The sequence below is a fragment of the Oryzias latipes genome, chromosome 19 (genome assembly GCF_002234675.1).
Source record: "Oryzias latipes chromosome 19, ASM223467v1".
Lineage (NCBI taxonomy): Eukaryota > Metazoa > Chordata > Actinopteri > Beloniformes > Adrianichthyidae > Oryzias > Oryzias latipes.
The window spans coordinates 16,050,363-16,068,299 of NC_019877.2; the positions used below are offsets into that span (position 1 = coordinate 16,050,363).

Below are 17,937 nucleotides of genomic sequence, written 5' to 3' on the forward strand. Positions count from 1 at the left end.
AAGTATCTTAATCAAATCAAAGCAGATGATAGCTTGAAGCTAATAACCAAGCCATACAGTACTTCTTTAACAGTTTGGATCATTTTGCAGAAAAATCATTACACTTTGATGTTGTTAGGGCAGTTACTAGTTTTAAGAGCATGACAAGATAGTTGCTGACCTTCTATATTGAACGTTGAATCAATCACTAATGCTCTCATAATGACAGATTGCATTTTTGAATGCATAATCATTCTATTTAAATCAAATCAATGTCAAACTGTGGATTTGACCTCGAGTCTGTGCTCAGACTTGGATCAAGTAGACATTCTGTTACTGAGGCAATAAACTCAGACAGCTGAGCGTTGGAGCTGAGGTGTCATGGGGACACACTGGGTGTGAAAATATGTAATGTGATCATGCATTGAATAGTATTTGGTTTTGTGGTAATCATATTTGTCCATCCGCACCCTGGCATGTAGTGTAAATGGAGGCATGGTGATGGGATAAATTGAAAATACATATTTTTGTTGTTGATTGTTCTTGATTTACTATGCATTTCTCCTCATAAAAGATACTTTATAGTTGATATTTTTCTGCAAAACAGCAAAATACCAGTTTCCAGTTTTGTCCTAACTTTCTGATTTACATGCTGGCGTTCATTCATATGATCCTCTTTCACCTCAGGTGTTGAATCTCTTCTTAGCCTTGCTGCTGAGCTCATTCAGCGGCGACAACCTCGCACCGGGGGACGAAGATGGAGAGATGAACAACCTGCAGATTGCCATAAGCAGGCTCACACGGGGCACTGATTGGCTGAAAGCATTCGCCATCCGAAAAGTCCTGCAGATGATTGGCAGGAAGCCTAAGAAAGCTGATATTAGTTGTGTGGATGACGTCAGCTCAAGAACGGAAGCAATTGAAATTAACCATTTTAACACCTGTCAGCCTTTAACAGCTGCAGAAAAGACGCCAGAATGTACGGCTGAAAGCCGGCCCCTCACGTTTTTTCTGGATGGAAATCTTCACCTGAATGTGCCTATTGCCGAACAGGAATCGGATTTTGAAAATCTGAGCGTGGATGATGAAGAAGACGATGAAGAGGATTGTGACTCCTCAGATGTTGCAGAAAAAGGAAATAGTCAACACAATTCAGTAAGTAAAGTACCAGTATACAGTATTTCCTGTTTCTATTTCTGTTTTTTCCACATTAACTCAAATTTTTAACTTTGTGGACTAGACTTGTTGAACTTTACAGCAAACATTTAATGATGTGTCACATGAAAGACAGAGTCAAGACTACGCTCAATTTTGGAATAATAATTTGTATTATAAATTTAATATAAATACTCTCTTGATAGGAGGAGATTTTCATTAGATGTATACTATTGTATTTAGACGGAAAATTTGTGAATTTGTTAGTACAACATCAGTTGTACTCATCCATTGCATTATTATGACCTGTGGTGCAATTCCTATTATCAATATTGTTATACATTTATTTATTTTTTGAACTGTATATTCTTTTTTCTTATCTTATCTTATCTTATCTTCACAAATACAACCATCCCCATGCAATGGGTAGGTATCGGCATAAACTTTAAGATTTTATGCTGCCACCCTACTTTTTGAAAATTGTTTGCATGGTCTTAAATGTAGACGATCTGCCACCGACCTGTGGCCACCCAGCTGTTGCCCAATTTTTAATGGGGCCTTCCCCTCCAGTAAATAGACTGCCACAGTGCAACCTCAAAATGTGCCACTTGTATGAGTGAAATGATTGTAATATTTCAGATAAACCTGGGAGATGAAACCAGCATCCTAGAAAAAACTCAAGTGAGTGTCTTTTTGCGACCGTGCATTTTCAAAAGCAACTGTTGTCTCCAAGAAATGTTGAATCCAAACAAGCCAATCAGATAATTCTCTCTTTTAAATAAAAAATAGAAAAAACGTTTTGCTAAATGTTTTTTTTTAATTGAGCCTCATGTTGTGATTCCAGCTAAAGGAGGCTTTGGATGAGGATGGTTCTTCAGTGTGCAGTACGGTGGACTATCAACCACCTGAGCCTGAACCAGAGGTAATAGAGGAGGAAGAGCCAGAATTGGAGGAACCGGAGGCCTGCTTCACTGACAGTATGACTTAGCTTTATGTGAACTCCCTTTTTTAATTTCTTCTGAACCATGATTTATCAAGTAATGCAGTCAATCATTATTATTTCATCAAGAGTGTGTGAGCAGGTGGCCGTGTTTGACTGTGGATGTCACTAAGGGCAAAGGGAAGAAATGGTGGAACCTCAGGAAAACTTGCTTTACAATAGTGGAACATGACTGGTTTGAAACCTTCATTGTCTTTATGATCCTCCTCAGCAGTGGAGCTCTGGTGAGTATAATTAGAACAATTATCTCTCATTTATAGTAATGAGACATCTACTTAAATGTTTCCACAGGCCTTTGAAGACGTCCACATAGAAAGACGCCGGACCATCAAAACCATTCTAGAGTTTGCTGACAAGGTCTTCACTTACATCTTTGTTATTGAGATGCTCCTCAAATGGGTTGCATACGGATTCAAGACCTACTTCACCAATGCTTGGTGTTGGCTCGATTTTTTTATTGTAGATGTAAGTTTGAATATTGAATTTTGATGCCAGATAAACATGTTTAAAGTCAGCCAACTGAATAAATAAAAAAATGTTTTGACAGATTTCTCTGGTTAGTTTGGTGGCGAGTTGGCTTGGATACTCTGACCTTGGACCAATCAAATCTCTCAGGACTCTGAGGGCACTAAGGCCTCTACGTGCTCTGTCGAGATTTGAAGGGATGAGGGTAAACTAAGCTTTTAACACCTGAAACTGCATGTTTTTTTTTACAGTAAACTGTTAAGGAGTTTAAAGTCCCACTCCGCCATCTTTTGATCTATTTTTAAATCAGTCTCAGTTGTCTTTTGATTAGGATCATGCCGTTTTCTACGGAGCCCGTGTCCTGACATTAAGATATAAAAATATATCTTGTTCCCACAGATTAATATCTTGTTCCCACAGGTTATTATGTCGTTCGCACGAAATACTATTCCGTTCCCACAAAATACTATTCCGTTCCCACAAGATATTATTGCGTTCCCTCAAAATACTATTCCGTTCCCTCGAAATGATTAACTCGTGCGAACGCAATAATTATGTCGTTCGAACGCAATAATTAATCCGTTCGAACGCAGTAATTATTCACGTCATAAGTCATACACGCGGATATGCTCTCTGTACGCCGGCAAAACAAAAGCCGCTTTCAGCGGTAACTTCCGTGTCTCTGTGACCCATATTCGTTCAAAAAAGGAACATGAAAAACAAAAATTATCACTTTATTACTGTCTCAATGAATATAAGAAAAATATCAAAATATTTATGATAACTAGGCTGCTTTGTCATACGATAGCTCCTGCTAGGCTACTACTAGCTCCGCCGCAGAGCTCTTTGATTTGGGCAACTGGCTGGTTGGTTGACAGACAGCTGATATTGTAGTTTAGGGTCGAATAGGAATAATAATATTCAGGACTTTTCTTTTATTAACTTTAGCAGTCAGTCGCTTTACATTCAAAGGCTATCAGGATACATGCTAACTGACTAGCCGATCATTGATCCTGTTATTAATTTACGTCATAGATTTACAGCAGATACCTTCACATTTCTGTCTGTGTGTGTCTCATTACATTGCATTGAAGACACGCAGGATGTTTAGAGAACAGATGTATTTATTTTAAAAAGCACAAAAGCATCCATCGTATTCACGTTCACATCTGTGGTACGCCCTCCGGTCATCTTGCTGCAAAAGCCGCTTCCTGCCGCTACTTCTGTGTCTCTGTGAGCATTCAATACGGGTAAAAATAAAAGCAAGAATGGTCGATCTGTTATTTTCTCGATGAAAATCTGAAAAATATCATATTAAGCTGGGTGCTAAAGCCTAAAGCACTTACCTTTAGCTCGTAGCATAACAACAATAGCATTACGTCATGTTTCCCAGAATGCTTTGCTGCCAATCATTGGCCAATCACCGTGTCCCTGTGACCAAGGTCTAACAACAAGACCAATGATTGGCCGCAAAGCATTCTGGGAAACGTGACGTACTGCTATTGTTGTTATGCTACAAGCTAAAGGTAAGTGCTTTAGGCGAAGCACAATGTGTTATATCACTTGAGGAGACACGCCTGCTTTAGAAGCCTGGCCGACGGTGGCGGAGCGCGACGCCATCTTGGTGAGGTCGACGACGCCCACATGACAATGATTTCTATTGCTTTTAGTGGTGTCTAAGTAGCTTTTATATACTATATATGTTTTTACAATTTATATATATTTATACATATATGTAAATATATCATATTTATATATATATAATATATATATATAGATACATCAATCTAGCCACAGGGGTTGCAAGCCAGTTGCCTCTGTGCCGGTCCCAAGCCCGGATAAATAGAGAGGGTTGCGTCAGGAAGGGCATCCGGCGTAAAAATTGCCAAAATAACCATGCGAATCATCCACAACACTTTAGACATAACGGATCGGTCGAGGCCCGGGTTAACAACGACCGCCACCGATGCTGTTAACCTACAGGGTGTCGGTGGAAATTTGACTACTGTTGGTCGAAGAAAGAGGGGAGGCAGAAGGGTCCGTGGCCAGAGAGAGAAGGGAAAAGGCAGGAACATAGGTTTGAGAATAGGGACTCTTAACGTTGGCACAATGACAGGGAAAGGCAGAGAGCTGGCAGACATGATGGAGAGAAGGAAGGTAGATGTACTGTGTGTGCAGGAGACAAGGTGGAAGGGCAGCAAGGCACGTAGTATTGGAGGAGGATACAAACTGTTCTATCATGGTGTTGATAGGAAGAGAAACGGGGTAGGAGTGATTCTGAAGGGGGAGTTTGTAAACAGTGTTCTAGAGGTGAAAAGAGTCTCAGACAGGATGATGAGCCTAAAGTTAGAAATTGAAGGGGTGATGGTGAATGTAGTCAGTGGGTATGCGCCACAGGTTGGCTGTGAGTTAGAAGTGAAGGAGAGATTCTGGAGTGAGTTGGATGAGGTCATAGAGCGTATCCCCAGAGGAGAGAGAGTTGTTATTGGAGCAGACTTTAATGGACATGTTGGTGAGGGCAACAGAGGTGATGAGGAGGTGATGGGCAGGTTTGGTGTGAAGGAAAGGAATCTGGAGGGACAGATGGTGGTGGACTTTGCGAAGAGGATGGAAATGGCTGTAGTCAACACTTACTTCCAGAAGAGAGAGGAACATAGAGTGACATACAGAAGTGGAGGTAGGAGTACTCAGGTGGACTACATCCTATGCAGACGAGGTCATTTGAGAGAGGTTATTGACTGCAAAGTGGTGGTAGGAGAGAGTGTAGCCAGACAGCACCGCATGGTGGTGTGTAAGATGACTCTGGAGGTCAGGAAGAAGAAGAGAGGGAAAACAGAAAAGAAGACCAAGTGGTGGAAGCTACAGAATGAAGAAACTTGTGAAGAATTTAGGCAGAAGTTGAGACAGGTCCTGAGTGGTCAGGATGAGCTTCCAGATGACTGGGAAACTACAGCAGAAATTATCAGGGAAACAGGTAGGAAGGTGCTAGGTGTGTCATCTGGAAAGAGGAAAGACGGTAAAGACACTTGGTGGTGGAATGAGGAAGTAAAGGACTGATTCCAGAGGAAGAGGTTGGCTAAAAGGAAGTGGGATGTAGAAAGGACTGAGGAAGGTAGACAGGAGTACAAGGAAGCGCAGCGTAGAGTGAAAAGAGAGGTGGCAAAGGCCAAACAGAAAGCTTACGATGAGCTATATGACAGGTTAGACACAAAGGAAGGAGAAAAGGACTTGTACAGGCTAGCCAGACAGAGAGACAGAGATGGGAAGGACGTGCAACAGATAAGGGTGATTAAGGACAGAGATGGAAAGGTGCTAACAACTCAGGAGAGTGTACAGAAAAGATGGAAGGAGTATTTTGAGGAGCTGATGAACGTGGAAAATGACAGGGAAAGAAGGGAGGAAGATGTGGTTGTTGTGGAGCAGGAAGTAGCAGAGATTGGAAAGGATGAGGTTAGGAAGGCTCTGAAAAGGATGAAGAGCGGAAAGGCCGTTGGTCCTGATGACGTACCTGTGGAGGTATGGAAGTGCTTAGGAGAGACAGCAGTGGAATTTCTAATGAGGTTGTTCAATAAGATTTTAGAGAGTGAGAAGATGCCTGAGGAATGGAGGAGAAGCGTTCTGGTTCCGATCTTTAAGAACAAGGGTGACACGCAGAACTGCAGCAACTATAGAGGAATAAAGTTGATGAGCCACACAATGAAGCTGTGGGAAAGAGTAGTGGAAGCCAGGCTTAGGAAGAAGGTGGAGATTTGTGAGCAGCAGTATGGTTTCATGCCCCGTAAGAGCACCACTGATGCCATTTTTGCTTTGAGAATGTTGATGGAAAAGTACAGAGAAGGTCAGAAGGAGCTGCATTGTGTGTTCGTAGATTTAGAGAAGGCGTATGACAGGGTGCCGAGGGAGGAGCTGTGGTACTGTATGAGGTCGTCTGGAGTGGCAGAGAAGTATGTCAGAGTAGTTCAGGACATGTATGAGAGAAGTATGACGGTGGTGAGATGTGCTGTAGGTCAGACAGAGGAGTTCAAGGTGGAGGTGGGACTACACCAAGGATCAGCTTTGAGTCCTTTTTTGTTTGCTATGCTGATGGACAGGCTGACAGACGAGGTAAGACAGGAATCTCCCTGGACAATGATGTTTGCGGATGACATTGTAATTTGCAGTGAGAGTAGAGAGCAGGTGGAGGAACAGCTAGAGAGGTGGAGGTTTGCTCTGGAAAGAAGAGGCATGAAGGTCAGTCGTAGTAAGACAGAATACATGTGTCTGAACGAGAGGGATCAAGGTAGAAGCGTTAGGTTACAGGGGGCTGAGGTGAAGAAGGTGCAGGAGTTTAAGTACTTGGGGTCAACAGTTCAGTGTGATGGGGAGTGTGGAAAAGAGGTGAAGAGGCGAGTGCGGGCAGGTTGGAGCGGGTGGAGGAAAGTGTCAGGAGTGTTGTGTGACAGAAGAGTGCCAGCAAGACTCAAAGGAAAGGTGTACAAGACAGTGGTGAGACCAGCTCTGCTCTATGGGTTAGAGACGGTAGCAGTGAGACAGAGACAAGAGGCTGAGATGGAGGTAGCGGAGATGAAGATGTTGAGGTTCTCCTTAGGAGTGACCAGGTTAGACAGGATAAAGCAGTGTTTTTCAACCAGTGTGCCTTTTTTTTTTAATTTTTGGATGCTGGTGTGCCGCGGGATTTTTTTTAAGGTTAAAGTGTGCCGTGGCTCAGAAAAGGTTGAAAAACACTGGGATAAAGAACGAGTACATCAGAGGGACGGCTCATGTTGCCTGTGTTAGCGACAAAGTCAGAGAAGCCAGACTGAGATGGTTTGGACATGTTCAGAGGAGGGATAGTGGATATATTGGTAGAAGGATGTTGGAGATGGAGCTGCCTGGCAGGAGGGCAAGAGGACGGCCAAAGAGGAGATACATGGATGTCTTAACAGAGGACATGAAGTTGGCTAATGTTAGGGTAGAAGATGTCCATGATAGAGTGAGGTGGAAAAGGATGATTTGCTGTGGCGACCCCTGATGGGAAAAGCCGAAAGAGAAAGAAGATATATAGATACATCATTTGTTGTTGTTAAAGAAGAGAAACAGTCAGCCTTAAAAGCTCAAACTTTAATGAAAATGTATTGTTGCAGGACTTCTTACAAATAAAAAAATTATTACAAAGAATTTAAAAAAAATAATTTGTAAACATTTAGGAGTTTTAGACCTCTTTGACATTTAAATTATTTAGAAAAAACCAACAATAAGTCAATAATAATAATAATAAATCAATAGTAAGTCAATACAAACAATAAATAATAGCAATACATACATAATAAGTCAATAAATATTAAAATACACGTCTATTAATATTATTATTATCAATAATAATAATAATAATAATAATAATAATAATAATAATAATAAAATAAATATTCAAAAGAAGTCCAAATGTGAACAATAGATTTACCCTAAAATAACAACAACAAAGAAAAATAATAGATTTATACAGATTCATGTGAGTGATCAATTTGTGTAACACAGATGGTATGGTGTCGGGTTTCAAGCTAACAGTCTGGCCTCTTATCTAAATGTGTTTCCACAAATGTTTTGAACAGTCAGACTGTATTACTAGTTGGTACCACAGTGATCCATCTGGGTTAGCTCTTTTTATTGCTAAGATCCACTTTTTCGTTAAGTCTGAATAGTGAATAGTGAAAAGTTCAGTCACTGAGTTTCCTGACTCACTGACTGTCCCCACATCCACGGCTGGATGAAGCTCGTCTGCTGGACTTTTATATATGTAGTTGTAGATTTAGATAAGTAAATTCTTCTCTAAGAGTTCTGGTAAATCGCCTGTCCGTCCTGGGGGAAGATCCCTCCTTCATGTGGGCACCCGTGAGGTTTCTTCGTTTTTTCCGGAATCCGTTTTTTTGGGGAGTTTTTCCTTACCGCGAAGGGGGGTCTAAGGGCAGGGATGCCAGTATAGCTTAGTCAGTTTGTTAGTTCATTTTAGTATTTTTCTATTGAACTCTTTGTATTCATGATCCTTTTGATTTCATGTTTTACTTTGAAGCCCATCGAGACAACTGTTGTTGTGATTTTGGGCTATACAAATAAAATTGAATTGAAATTGAGTCAGAAATGTATAAATCTATATTACTATAATAGCCTAGTATGCTGTATACAGGTTTAGCAAAATAAAATGTACATTTATGTTGACAGCAAATTCTCCGTACATCATGCAGCATGTTGATAATAGCCCTGCAGCATCATGCATGTCAACATGTGTACGATTAATGAAGCCCCTGCATCATTAAAAGAAAAAAATTATAATACTTATCTGTGAAATGATATACTTCCTCCTTCATGGACTCAGTTCTCTGATTTTGGCAGTTGAAACACAAACAATGAACTGGTATTATGCAAAAAATGTGTTCAAATGCATTCACTGCAGCAGTAACTTGACCTCACCAAGATGGCGGTGCTCTCCTCCCATGAGGAACCACGTGATGTCTCCTCTAGTGATATAACTCATTGGGCGAAGCAGCCAGCTTAATATGATATTTTTCAGATTTTCACCGAGACAATAACAGATCGACCATTCTTGCTTTTATTTTTACCACTATTGAATGCTCACAGAGACACGGAAGTAGCGGCAGGAAGCGGCTTTTGCAGCAAGATGACTGAGGGCGTACCACAGATCATCATCATGTGAATGAACGTGAATACGATGGATGCTTTGTGCTTTTTGAAATAAATAAATCTGTTCTCTAAACATCCTCCGTGTCTTCAATGCAATGTAATGAGACACACACAGACAGAAATGTGAAGGTATCTGCTGTAAATCTATGACGTAAATTAATAACAGGATCAATGATCGGCTAGTCAGTTAGCATGTATCCTTATAGCCTTCGAATGTAAAGCGACTGACTGCTAAAGTTAATAAAAGACAAGTCCTGAATATTATTATTCCTATTCGACCCTAAACTACAATATCAGCTGTCTGTCAACCGACCAGCCAGTTGCCCAAATGCCGGCATACATCAAAGAGCTCTGCGGCGGAGCTAGTAGCAGCCTAGCACGAGCTATCGTATGGCAAAGCAGCCTAGTTATCATAAATCTATTGATATTTTTCTTATATTCATTGAGACGGTAATAAAGTGATAATTTTTGTTTTTCATGTTCCTTTTTTGAACGAATATGGGTCACAGAGACACGGAAGTTACCGCTGAAAGCGGCTTTTGTTTTGCCGGCATACAGAGAGCATATCCGCGTGTATGACTTATGACGTGAATAATTACTGCGTTCGAACGGATTAATTATTGCGTTCGAACGACATAATTATTGCGTTCGCACGAGTTAATCATTTCGAGGGAACGGAATAGTATTTTGAGGGAACGCAATAGTATCTTGTGGGAACGGAATAGTATCTTGTGGGAACGGAATAGTATTTCGTGCGAACGACATAATAACCTGTGGGAACAAGATATTAATCTGTGGGAACAAGATATATTTTTATATCTTAATGTCAGGACACGGGCTCAGTAGTTTTCAAAACAAAATGTAAAAAAAAAACTGTTTTTTTCTAGGACAATGTTTCTGCAGAGTGGCACTGGTTCAATATAAATTCTCCTCTGAGTTGTGGGCGGGACTATTAGTGCTGCCACTTCCCATCATCCATCTGTTTAAACTCTCTACCACTAGCTTACAGCTTCTCACAACCCTAATCTAACATTAGCGGTGCCACAAAAATGGCGAGCAATATTGGAGCCATCCACTCGAAAGGTTTTGAGCCACATACAGCTCAGTGGAGGAAAACGAAGAATTAAAAAGATCTAATTATCTTCAGGTGGATGCATGAGAATAGAACGGAGCAGGGAGCTTGAAGCCTGATCATTGTGGCTTCTATGTCACAGCAATATGAATAAAGAACTACTCAAAAAATGCAATTTTAAGCCAATTTTTTCCACCACGAGAAAAATTACACATGTTGAAACACTAAAAACACAATGCTCATCAGAGTGGGTCTTTAGTGATAAATAAAAGATGGTGGGGTTTACTTGTAACACCAAATTGGATGAATTATTTACCCATTTCCTTAACCTAGTTTACCTGGTTAAATTGATGATTGATTTAATTTTTATTTTAATGATTTATTTTGAACCAAATTAACTTTCTAAGTAAATATGTGCAAATTAAGATAAATAAAGAGTTACAAAAATGGGAAATAAATTAAAAGAAAAAAGAAAGCAAGTGAAAAGTAAATAAATATTGGTTACTCTGGCATTAAACCAGAATGTTGTAACCTTGTTTTGGCACATTTGCATAAAAAATGCTACTGGCACCTAACCTGAGCTTGTGATCTACATGTAAGTCAGTGTTTCCCTGTAGCAAAAGGCAGTATTGTACTAATTTAACTGGCTTCCCCATGTAGAGCATGCTTGCACTATGGATTATACTGTAACTGTTGAATAAGGTAATGTAGCCAGAATGACTTGCATGATTGACTTGCATACAGATTGTGAAATAATTTCTTGCAAGCATATCAAATTTAAAACATGGTTCTCTTCGGACAGGTGGTGGTGAACGCCCTTGTTGGAGCAATTCCCTCCATCTTCAATGTGATGCTGGTGTGTCTCATTTTTTGGCTCATCTTCAGCATCATGGGAGTTAATCTTTTTGCTGGGAAGTTCTACCGTTGCATCAACACCACCACAGATGCGATTTTTACTCTTGCTGAGGTCAACAATCACAGTGAGTGTGACGCCCTCAACGAAGACACACAGGAGGCTCGCTGGGTGAATGTCAAAATCAACTTTGACAATGTTGGAAAAGGTTACCTGTCCCTGCTTCAAGTGGTAAAGAGTGATTTTCTCACTTACTCTTGAGTCATTCATTACTGTTGGATGCAAGCATATTGATGTAATTGATTGCAGGCAACTTTTAAGGGTTGGATGGACATCATGTATGCTGCTGTGGACTCGAGAGAGGTAACTCGTCAAACTGCTGTAGCAATTCTTTGTCTGTAACCAGGTTTTCTGCTAAAAACAGCATAATTGTAATTAAATGACCACTGGGAACGCTTTTACAATTGATCAAAGAGGATAGGAGTTGTACTTTAACACAGGTTTAAACAACATGATGTTATATAAATACATTTTTTTTACATAAACTTATGTAGATCTAATGGTGCTGTGTAGACACAAACATAAATCATAGATGGTTTAATCACATATATGTACCTTAAAAAACTTTTGTCAGATATGCAGCCCTATTGACAAATGACATTTAAAAATTACATTTAAAAAGGTAAAAATTCATATACTACAGTATGTCAGGGCACAATGATGAATGAGGATTAATCTTTTTATTTGAAAAATGCGTAGTCTTTTTGAGTCCTTTATTCTTTTTTATGCTTTCAAAATACATGAATGGTACCTTTTTAAAAATGCAATTGACTATTGTCCTGCATCCTCCAAAATTCTCACATTTTCTTGACTTGTCCTTTTACATTATTTCAGATTGGTTCAACTCCCGCTAGGAATGTACATGATTTAAGAACTTCAGGTCATTAAACATGTTAAAGTTTGAGTCTTTTTTCTTTTCTTTTTTTTTTAGATTGAGGAGCAACCTTCCTATGAAATCAACCTCTACATGTACATGTATTTTGTCATCTTCATCATCTTTGGTTCTTTCTTCACCTTAAACCTCTTCATTGGTGTCATTATTGATAACTTTAACCAACAGAAGAGAAAGATAAGTATACAAATTGTAAAATTATTTGATCATGTTTAATTTATATGTGATTATATTTGTTTAATTTTAGGAGCATATTGTCTTTTCGTCCTGCCAGGATTTAACAGAATAACAAATCAACAATTGGTCTTTTTTTAAGTAAATATTCTAATATTGACGACTATTGTGTTTTGTGGTTTGTGCACTTTGGAGACCAAGACATCTTCATGACCGAAGATCAGAAAAGATACCAAGAAGTCATGAGAAAACTTGGTTCCAAGAAGCCACAGAAGCCGATTCCTCGGCCAACAGTATGTCACTAAAGTCCTGTTGGAAGATTGTTGGCAACTCAGGAAATTGTGTCCTGTTGTCAATTTGTGTTCCCAACTGTTCTCAAGAGCAAAAACATTTTATTCAGTGTCCAATGCTACGTACATACCAGGCATGTGATGCCCTAAACGCGCATTCTTGAACGCTCTTTTAGTATAGGGTGTCTACACTGGACTGTTACCACCTGATACTAGCGTATACTCACAGTTGGAAGAGGCTTGGTGTGAAAGGTCAAAGCGGTGCAAATCTCGTGAATCTTGCTCTGGGCTTTTTCTTTCACAGCTCTATTCTGATATATGAAAGACTTGGTGTCATTATGTACATAGAGCCTCAACACTGACTTAAAAACCTGCGAAGCGATGCATGAATGTGAGTTTTTAATACAGTAGCATGAAACATGCCTTTACATAGACTTTTTATTAGAAGTAGCTTGAGCGTGCTTTTCCAATGCATGTATGAACGTAGCATGTGTGCTTATCGACCAAAAATAATGCTTGATAAAACAACCATTTTAAATTTGAGGACATTGCAGTTTGTGATCTTTTCTTTCTTTTCTTTTTCCTTTCCCTCTAAATGACAGAACTTCCTTCAGGGCATGGTGTTTGACCTGATCAGCCAGCAGTTCTTTGACATCTTCATCATGGTCCTCATTTGTCTCAATATGGTGACCATGATGGTGGAGACAGATGACCAAAGCGCAGAGATGGAGGATTTCCTCTTCAAACTAAATGTAGCTTTCATTGTCGTCTTCACTGGAGAGTGCTTGTTGAAGCTATTTGCACTACGACATTACTTTTTCACCAATGGCTGGAACGTCTTTGACTTCATAGTGGTCATCTTATCAATCGCTGGTTGGTAACATTCAAACATTGTGAACTTTGACCTTTCTAATCAAGCTTGTTATAATACTGCCTCTCCTTTTTTATCTTTTTGTTTAGGGACAATGCTTTCAGATTTAATTGAGAAGTACTTTGTGTCACCAACTTTATTCAGAGTGATCAGACTGGCCAGGATTGGAAGGATTTTGCGGCTCATTAAAGGAGCAAAGGGTATTCGGACTCTTCTCTTTGCGCTTATGATGTCACTTCCTGCCCTGTTCAATATTGGTCTCCTCCTCTTCCTCATCATGTTCATCTTTTCCATATTTGCCATGTCAAACTTTGCTTATGTCAAAAAGGAGGCTGGTATCGATGACATATTTAATTTTGAAACGTTTGGAGGTAGCATCATCTGCTTGTTTCAGATCACTACCTCAGCAGGATGGGATGGCCTTTTACTTCCAATATTGAACAGAGAGCCTCCTGACTGCGATCCAGACTTTGAGAATCCTGGCACAGATGTAAAGGGTAACTGTGGCAACCCAGGCATGGGTATGATGTTCTTCTGTAGCTATATTATCATCTCCTTCTTAGTTGTGGTCAACATGTATATTGCAATTATTCTGGAGAACTTTAATGTGGCACAAGAGGAGAGTGGTGACCCGCTATGTGAGGAGGACTTCGAGATGTTCAATGAGACCTGGGAGAAGTTTGACTTGGATGGAACTATGTTCATCAACTACTGCCAGCTCTCGGACTTCTGTGATGCCCTTCAAGAGCCATTGCGGGTTGCCAAACCAAACCGGCTCCACCTAATTGAAATGGATCTTCCTTTGGTTATTGGAGACAGACTTCACTTTGTGGATGTTTTGATGGCTGTTACTCAGATGGTATTGGGAGACACGGTGGAAATGGCAGCAATGCGGGAGAGCATCCAGGTTAAATTCGCTATGAGCAACCCGTCAAAAGACTCCTTTGCACCAATCACCACAACAGTGCGCCACAAAGAAGAGCACACAGCTGCTATAATCATTCAGCAGGCATACCGCAAACATCTCCTGAAGCGTTGCATTCACCGTGCTGCTGTTTTGCACCGTTTAAAGAGAATGGGCAAGCAGGATGAAGGTGAAGATCCACTAGAAAAAGGACTGCTTGAAAAACAGCTAGGGATTCTCTATGGGAGTAGTCAAGACCTTGCTGAGGAAGTGGAGCAAGTTGCAACTGGTGGATACACACTTGAGCCAGAAAAGATGGTTGTCCCTGTGGAAATTGTTAAAGACATGTTGCTGCATTCTTCCCCCAACCAGAATCGCCGAACCTCACAGTAAAACCTGAGAAAATCAGATGTATTGTAAACTTCATAGATAGTTCAAATTTATTTCCTTCAACAAAAGGAAAAAAAAACGAATTAGTCTGGTTAAAATCTTGTCCTCAAATATCCAAAAAGGAAAGAATAAAACTTGAAAACCATCTTTCACTGATCTAAAGGTTTTTAAGCTGTCATACTTTATAAGTCTTAGATTTGAATTAGAGCTGAGTTTTTTCAGTCTCTGAGGGCAAGATATATAGATATATAAACTAGGAAAAGAATGTCTGTATCAGAATTTCAGGTGTGCATCTCTGATCTTTGTCGAGTGTTGATTAAAATGGTGTGTTAGCCTTTGTGGCAGACTGACATGTTCAAATGGACAGAATTGCACAATGTATATTGCCCTCAAAGAGAACAATTGTACAATTTTCTGTGTGGGCCACTTTACTCTTCTTTGATGTGATTTATTCATGTTTTTCACAGGTTTTGTCCAGAAATTTTAGGTTTTGGTCTTCTTGAAGTTCTTGAAAACTTAATAACCACTTTTTTTAAAATAATTTTTAGGTATTGTCCACTAAAGCCTTGAGTAAACTAAGACTGAAACTAAAACCCTTTTTTTTCAAGAATCACATTATAATAATAATAAGTCTGTGTCATTTTTAAGTTCCAAGTACTGTATTTTCCTGAGTATAAGTCACATTGGAGTATAAGTGGCAGTGGCAAAAGCACAATAAAGAAAAAACATAAGTAAGTCACTCCAGAGTATAAGTCAGACTTTTTGGGAGAAAAATGCAACGCTTCTGAAAAAAATCCCCCAAGCCTGTCAGAATTCTGAGTTCATACCGTATACGATTTATGCATCAAATTTACATCTGCTGCCTATTTTTCGACAAGCATCAAATTGCTGTCTGCTGCTCCGTCAAATTCAATGCTCAATGCTTGTCCAAACAAGTGTTTATAAACTAGATGCTCCTCTCGCGTGTGGGAAAAGGTTTCATCAAGATTTTAGCCTCATTGCTACATGGAAACATTGAATGTATATCTCATTTAAAATATATTGAAGACATGGATGAGGTTGAGAGACCAGGTTTATGGGGTATAGAATAATCAGATTTTCCTCCGTGTTTGTTTTGGACGGTGCTTCTTCTTCTGCGTTGCTGCTATTAGTATATACTGATACACACACCTACAGTGCCCCCTCTGGCGGTTGTTAGTGGGAGACAACCGCTAAAAAACAATCTATTGCTGGTGGAAAAATAACAAAAAATGAGCCAATATTTAGGTTAAAAAAAATCACACAGAAGTGGCTCCTGAGTAGTAGTGGCATCCCTGGCCAAACTATAGAAAAAGCATGACTTATACTCAAAAGAATATCTTAATATTCTGCTACTTTCCTTCAAGTTAAACCAGTGTGAAATGAGTTCCTGTTTTGGCTCCATACAATCTTGCTGTATTGCTATTTTCTTTTAAGCCAGCTCCACTTTTCCACCAAGCTAAAGTGAAAATAACAGACATAGCCTATTATAACTTGATCAACAATCTTGGACATCACCCGTAGAATACTAAAGGAACAAATGAAGTCCAAGGTGGCTTCAGAGTTTATTTTGAGCTTGAATGAGATGACCATAGATATGTCTTAAAAAGTCCACCTATCTGCAAACACAAAAGTACACCCTCAATCCCAAAGGAAACAACAAGAGGAGGATGTTCCTCCATTCTAAAATATGATAAAGTCCAAGAAAGTAAAAAAGTTATCTGGTTTCAGGCTGGAACCAACTTTGCAGGTATCAAAATGTCTGATTCAGAAGTTTGTTTGAAATCAGAACCAGGGCAGAACTGTGCCCTTGTGGAAACCTTCTAGTTTATGTCTCATTACATAAGAATTATAAGACAGTAAAAGTATATTACTGTCTTAATATTTAATTGTCCCTTAGTTTTCATATATTTAAAAATATCATTTTGACAATATCTAATTAAATACATACATGTACATGTTTTTATTTTAATAACAGCGTGGGCCTCGGACTTCGATCTAGTTTAAAATCTGTCCATGTGTATAAAGCTCTTAGTCTTAACATCTAATGTCTTACTTTCAATATCTTATTTGTGCAGTTGACATACACTTAGTAAATCAGCACATCATAAAAAAATTGTTTTAATGGGGAATTAATATTTGTCCATGGTTGTATTTTCTCTTGATATATAGCTTCAATGGGTGACAGGACTGCTGGCAGACCACATTAACACCCAGGATCTTTACTACAACAAACATTATGCTGTATTGATATGTGTGGGTTTTGGATTATCATGACAAAAAGCACTCACAGTGGATTTCTGCATTTTCACTTTTAAACTTGTTTGCTGTTCATCAGAAATAAACAGATGTGTCTAACCCAGGTCCTGCACATCCCAATATTGTCATGTACTTTTTAACTTGGTGCATTGTCTTAACATTTGTACTCATCAGTTTAAAATTTCGACCCCCTTTTTTCACATCTGCACAATCTGGCATAGAAAAGGAGGAAAAGTCTGGGTTATGTCTAAAATCTCATTTTACAGAGTTGAACTGCTACCTGGTAATGGTTTATCAAAGTTTTTGCTTGCACAATAAGTGTCGTTCACAGGTGAATAGTATGACTGTGGGCGCAAAGATTATGGCTATTAGACTTTCTCAACTTTTTTAGCCTTTTAATACATTTTTTTCCAAAATAAAATGAATATATAACTTTTTATTGGTGATTGCTTAAAAAGCTGTAGAGGGAAGCAGTGATATTTATTACTATTATTATTAGACATAGCACTACATTTACAAATATTATTGAGTCCTTACTATATAAACAGGTCAATAAATGTTTCCCCAGTTACAAATAATAACTAAGATCCATAATCATAAAATGCTCCAGGCCACTGGGGGTGTAGGGAAAATCGACTCCAGTATTTTTCAGAAGACAACAAACTTTAGATGACTGTATGATTTTAATGGTTAATTGACTTTACATGTAAGCATGGCCGGCCCTCCCTATACGCGAATTACGCAGCCGCGTAGGGCCCCCGCCATCACCAGGGCCCCGAAGTGGCGAAAAAAATGAAATAAAGAAAGACCCAAATCTGGCAACCCATTTGATAGAATTCTCTACCAACGTGCGCTCTGAATGTTGTGCCAAAGAAACTTG

The 17,937-nt window shown here is 39.3% G+C and overlaps 1 protein-coding gene across 4 annotated transcripts in view; it reads left to right on the forward strand.

The window, feature by feature from the left end:
• Window positions 1-17,160, forward strand: part of LOC101170963 (sodium channel protein type 4 subunit alpha A) — a 36,026-nt gene extending 18,866 nt beyond the window's left edge. For 2 of the 4 annotated variants that reach the window (XM_023949554.1, XM_023949555.1), the window contains exons 16-27: window positions 667-1,134; window positions 1,774-1,815; window positions 1,979-2,111; window positions 2,204-2,358; window positions 2,426-2,599; window positions 2,682-2,804; window positions 11,149-11,430; window positions 11,509-11,562; window positions 12,191-12,328; window positions 12,514-12,618; window positions 13,218-13,488; window positions 13,576-17,160. In XM_023949554.1, the coding sequence (XP_023805322.1) occupies window positions 667-1,134; window positions 1,774-1,815; window positions 1,979-2,111; window positions 2,204-2,358; window positions 2,426-2,599; window positions 2,682-2,804; window positions 11,149-11,430; window positions 11,509-11,562; window positions 12,191-12,328; window positions 12,514-12,618; window positions 13,218-13,488; window positions 13,576-14,783 (3,153 nt within the window). In that variant the 3' untranslated portion in view covers window positions 14,784-17,160. The remainder of the gene's footprint in view (window positions 1-666; window positions 1,135-1,773; window positions 1,816-1,978; window positions 2,112-2,203; window positions 2,359-2,425; window positions 2,600-2,681; window positions 2,805-11,148; window positions 11,431-11,508; window positions 11,563-12,190; window positions 12,329-12,513; window positions 12,619-13,217; window positions 13,489-13,575) is intronic. The other 2 variants (XM_023949556.1, XM_023949557.1) reach the window with 1 other exon arrangement.
• Window positions 17,161-17,937: the final 777 nt, after the last annotated feature.